This window comes from Haliotis rufescens, unplaced genomic scaffold, assembly GCF_023055435.1.
Source record: "Haliotis rufescens isolate VD_foot unplaced genomic scaffold, xgHalRufe1.0.p SCAF_5, whole genome shotgun sequence".
In the NCBI taxonomy this organism is placed as follows: domain Eukaryota; kingdom Metazoa; phylum Mollusca; class Gastropoda; order Lepetellida; family Haliotidae; genus Haliotis; species Haliotis rufescens.
Window position 1 is genome coordinate 40,157,176 of NW_025964223.1, and position 4,249 is coordinate 40,161,424.

General features: G+C 40.7%; 1 protein-coding gene across 1 annotated transcript; it reads left to right on the top strand.

Annotated features, from left to right (window-relative positions):
• The first annotated feature begins 336 nt into the window (after window positions 1–336).
• On the top strand, window positions 337–2,419 carry LOC124112409 (ovoinhibitor-like). Its single transcript, XM_046472503.2, has 4 exons — window positions 337–445; window positions 1,193–1,304; window positions 1,805–1,951; window positions 2,156–2,419. The coding sequence occupies exons 1-4, from the start codon at window positions 403–405 to the stop codon at window positions 2,208–2,210; spliced, it is 357 nt and encodes a 118-aa protein (XP_046328459.2). The 5' UTR covers window positions 337–402; the 3' UTR covers window positions 2,211–2,419.
• The last annotated feature ends 1,830 nt before the right edge of the window (window positions 2,420–4,249 follow it).

The window sequence follows — 4,249 nt, forward strand, 5'->3', positions numbered from 1 at the left end:
TGTTTTGTTTCATTGGTTATAGATTCAGCAAAGGAGTGATATGTATTATTGTAATACATTAGGACTGATGCAGTTCCATGACAATAATTTTGAATATATTTCTAGATTGGTCACGAGCAACAAATAAAGCATTCCTATTTATGTAAATTGAAACCGAAGGCAATAAAACAACATATCACAAATTATCTAATCTAGTTGACACTTTTACTTATTTACGATTATTTGAAAAAGAAATTGTATCATGATACTGACTGAAACGGGTATTGGAAATGAGTAAACAAGTTGAATTATTATGTTGACACTTGTCAGTGCGTCGCGTTATATAAAGAGGTGTGCAGCGGGGTTACTTCATACACCCAGTCTTTTTCATTTAGCCGGGCTACAAAAAGCACCTGTTTCACCATGCTGAATACTGTTCTTCTGGCTGCCGCTGTGGTCCTCACTGGTACGTCCCTTTGTACTTATTCTTTTTTAAACTAAGTACGGACATAAACATGAACATAAGTGGTGGGTGAAGAAAAGGGACATGTAAAATTGTCAATAACTTTATTTCAGGTTAACCTTTCTTTTGATATAATGTCATTACAAAAGTCAATTTAGCAACTTCAACCTTCGTTTGTGATAAATGATATTCATCTGATCAGCATAACATAAAGAATATTGACCAAACCTTTTCCAAAAGTCAAAATAGGGAATTGCATCGGACATTTTTATCACTAATGCGTCAAATTTGAACATGTCCTCCTCCTATACTCTGTTACCATGATCAAACAACGTTTGTGTCAGAAATATACGGTAACCTATACGTTGTTTTGTATGATGCCGCACAGGGTGATATGTTGACTGCATCACTGTTTCCCTGTTCGATTAGGACATGGGGGCAGCCTGGTGGTAAAAAGTGTTCGCTCATCGTGGCGAAAACATAGGCCCGACCCCCAACGTGGGTTCACGGGGGGTTGCAGCCTTATCCCGGTGCCCCCTGCGGTGATATTAGTTTAATGTAGTCATACAGTAAGCTACGCTTATAACGAGCTACGGTTATAACGAAATAAAATTAGTGGTCCCTTTAAGTTCGTTATAACCGTAGAGTGTAACGCATTATCATTCGTTTCGGCGGACCCGTGTGTGCTTGAACTGGACAATGTAGTCTATGTATATTAGATCATTTCTAATACAACGTGTTTATTTGCAGTTTGTGCCGCTGACGAGTGTCTGAGACCATGTCCGAGAAATTTGAGCCCCGTCTGTGCAACGTTCATCAAGTCCTATGGGAATGAATGTATGATGAAGGCTGACGCCTGCAGGTGAGCTACCGTAGCGAGGAGTGTTGAACCGGTTGCTATGTTAATCTGTAAACAATCGTTGGCAAAACCCTGTAAATGCATAAACCAGAAGCGCTGATACAGATGTTATTTTAAATAGGTGTGCACAGCTTTTTTTATGTCTTAAAATGGTTGTATGAGCAGTTGAAATAAAATATGAATGGTACATGAGTACAAATACTTAATTCGGGAAAATATTCATTGATATGATTGTTGACATCATGACACCAAATTATTCCGTTGCATGTTTCTGTACATTAACGTGATCAGTTTCACAAAGAGAGCGAGGGGCTCACCTCCCTCTGGTTCACGATTGACGTTCGGGTATCGAGAAGATTGTGATCTCTGTGTGAGAGGCTATTCTCATGGACTGCATCCATGGGCTTAGTAATATAGCGAACGCATATTCCGTCAAAACTCGTCCTTTCATACAGAATGTTCTCATATACGCAGTACCACCAAATGTGTGTGTGTATTTTCAGCCTGGCCAAGCAAGGCGTCCATCTCGTGACCAAGACGGACTCCGAGTGCAACTGTGACAGGGCGTGTCCCTTCCTCCTCGACCCCATCTGTGCCACGGACGGCATCACATACGACAACGAGTGTCTCATGGGCGTGGCAGCATGCAAGTAAGTGCTGCCATAGATAACCGTATTGTTCCAATAATGGAATTGTTGTTTTTTCAAACATTGTTTTTGTAATATTGTATGTTAAGATGGCAGAATCTCTAATTATCATCATCATCATCATCATCATCATCATCATTATTATTATTATTAGTAGTAGTAGTAATATTATTATTATTATTACTATTATTATTATTATTATTACAGGCAAAACAAGTGGCTGGAAGTGAAGAGCGCCGGATCATGTCCAGCCGAGAACTGATGACCACATTGTCAGACATAGCTGTGGCGCTGATGCAAGAATACATTTAAGGGTTATAATTTACGGTTAATTCTAAAGGTTAATTCCTCATTGATGGTGGAGAGGTTATGGTTTAATCATGATAGGTTATGTGACAATGTATATAATTAATTCATACATGTTAACCGATGTTTCTGTTTCTTGAAAGGTAATAAAAATATTGATCTAAACAAACGTGTTTCTTATGTATGTGTTTTGACAGTGAGGGGTCAAGTATGTCCGAGCTTACAATGTGATTACATTTTGTTTGTTTGTTGTTTAACGCCGCACTCAAAATATTCCAGCTGTATGACGGCGGTATGTAAATAAATAGAATAATATATCGACTAGACCATTCAGTGACTGACACCATTACCATCGATATACGCAATTGGGATGCCATGACATACATCAACCAAGTCAGTGAGTCTGACCACCCGATATCGGTAGTCGTCTCTTACGGCAAGCATGGGTTGCTGAAGAACTTTGTGATTACAAATGCTGGCAGGGCATATAGACAAATTCACACATCAGAAGTTTTTAGGTCATTCTTTATATGTCAGATTTATTAATGCTTCTCGTCGGATATACGAGGCGATTTACCTCTATTTTGGAATCTGACACCGTAGTGTAGGGAATAGAGGGTCTGACCGGAGAGCGGAAGGTCGGGGGTTCGAACCTCTGGCCGCGTCATACCAATATATGGTACATGGTGCCCTGCCTGTCGCTCGGCATTAAGGGGATAAAACAAGGCCTGGACAGCTAGGAGTGAGTATACTGCGTCTAAGTAGGGTGTCCATGTTATACTGCGGCATGGCATCTCAGTAGGCTAACTCGCACTATAAAACCGGCATTAATATGAGCAGACACACGCATGCAGGCAAGGTATCAACCTGTTCACGACTGGATTGATTAAAGACAATCAAGCTCTCCTAGAAGATGTACAACACTACCAGCATAGTCCATCATAAGTACTTCCTGACCCTGGTCCACTGCTACAGTTTGTCTAGCAGGTTCACGACTGTTCCCTCTATGATGGGCCAGTTTCACCTCCGCGGGAGACTGTTCCCTCTATGATGGGCCAGTTTCACCTCCGCGGGAGACTGTTCCCTCTATGATGGACCAATTTCCTCTGTGCGGGAGACTGTTCCCTCTTGATAAGTTGGACGTCGTCAAAGATGTTGGGATGGCAAGTGTTCAGGGAATTAATCTTCTTGTGCCAACCTACAATGTTGTTGTTGGTTCTGTGTCCTTCATTAGAATAACTAAACTTGCATATCTTCAAAATAAGTGCTCTCCTCGCAAAACTCCACACCCCACTCCAAATCTTAGCTATGTTCATCCGTACTCCAACTATACTTCTCCGCGCATTTAGTTACCTAATTCATTTACTGTTCTTAACTGAAATACACACATACACACATACCGGCATTTGTCATCACAAGGTTCTTCAGCAACCCATGCTTGTCATAAGAGGCGACTAACGGGATCCGGATGATGCATGCCATCGTATCCCACGTGCATAGATCGATGCTCATGATGTCAATCAGTGGAATGTCTGGCCAAGATTCGATCATTTACTGACCCCCTTCATATAGCTGGAATATTGCTGAGTGCGGCGTTAAACAAGAAACTTAGTAAACGATGGAAATCGCATATATAAAAACTTATAATATGTTACCGACTTCATATTCATACGTTACTCAAATGTAACTGGTGACTGTGAAAATTTAAAGTTGAATACATGAAGCTTCATGGAATAGGAGAATGAGCATTTTTCTTCTGTCTGAAATTTTACAAGCCACGGAAATAAGCGGCTGCAGCTTTTTCGAAACCTATGTATTGGGCACCCCACAAGTTCAACTGGCCACATATAGCAGGGTATGGTCTATATCGGCTGCACAATCTGAACACAACCTGCCCTGGAATTATGCGTTTTATATAGTCCCTGAAATAAAGTTATACATAAGGTTAAATAAAAGTTGGTTTGGTTGGTTTGTTGTTTAACGCCGCACTCACCT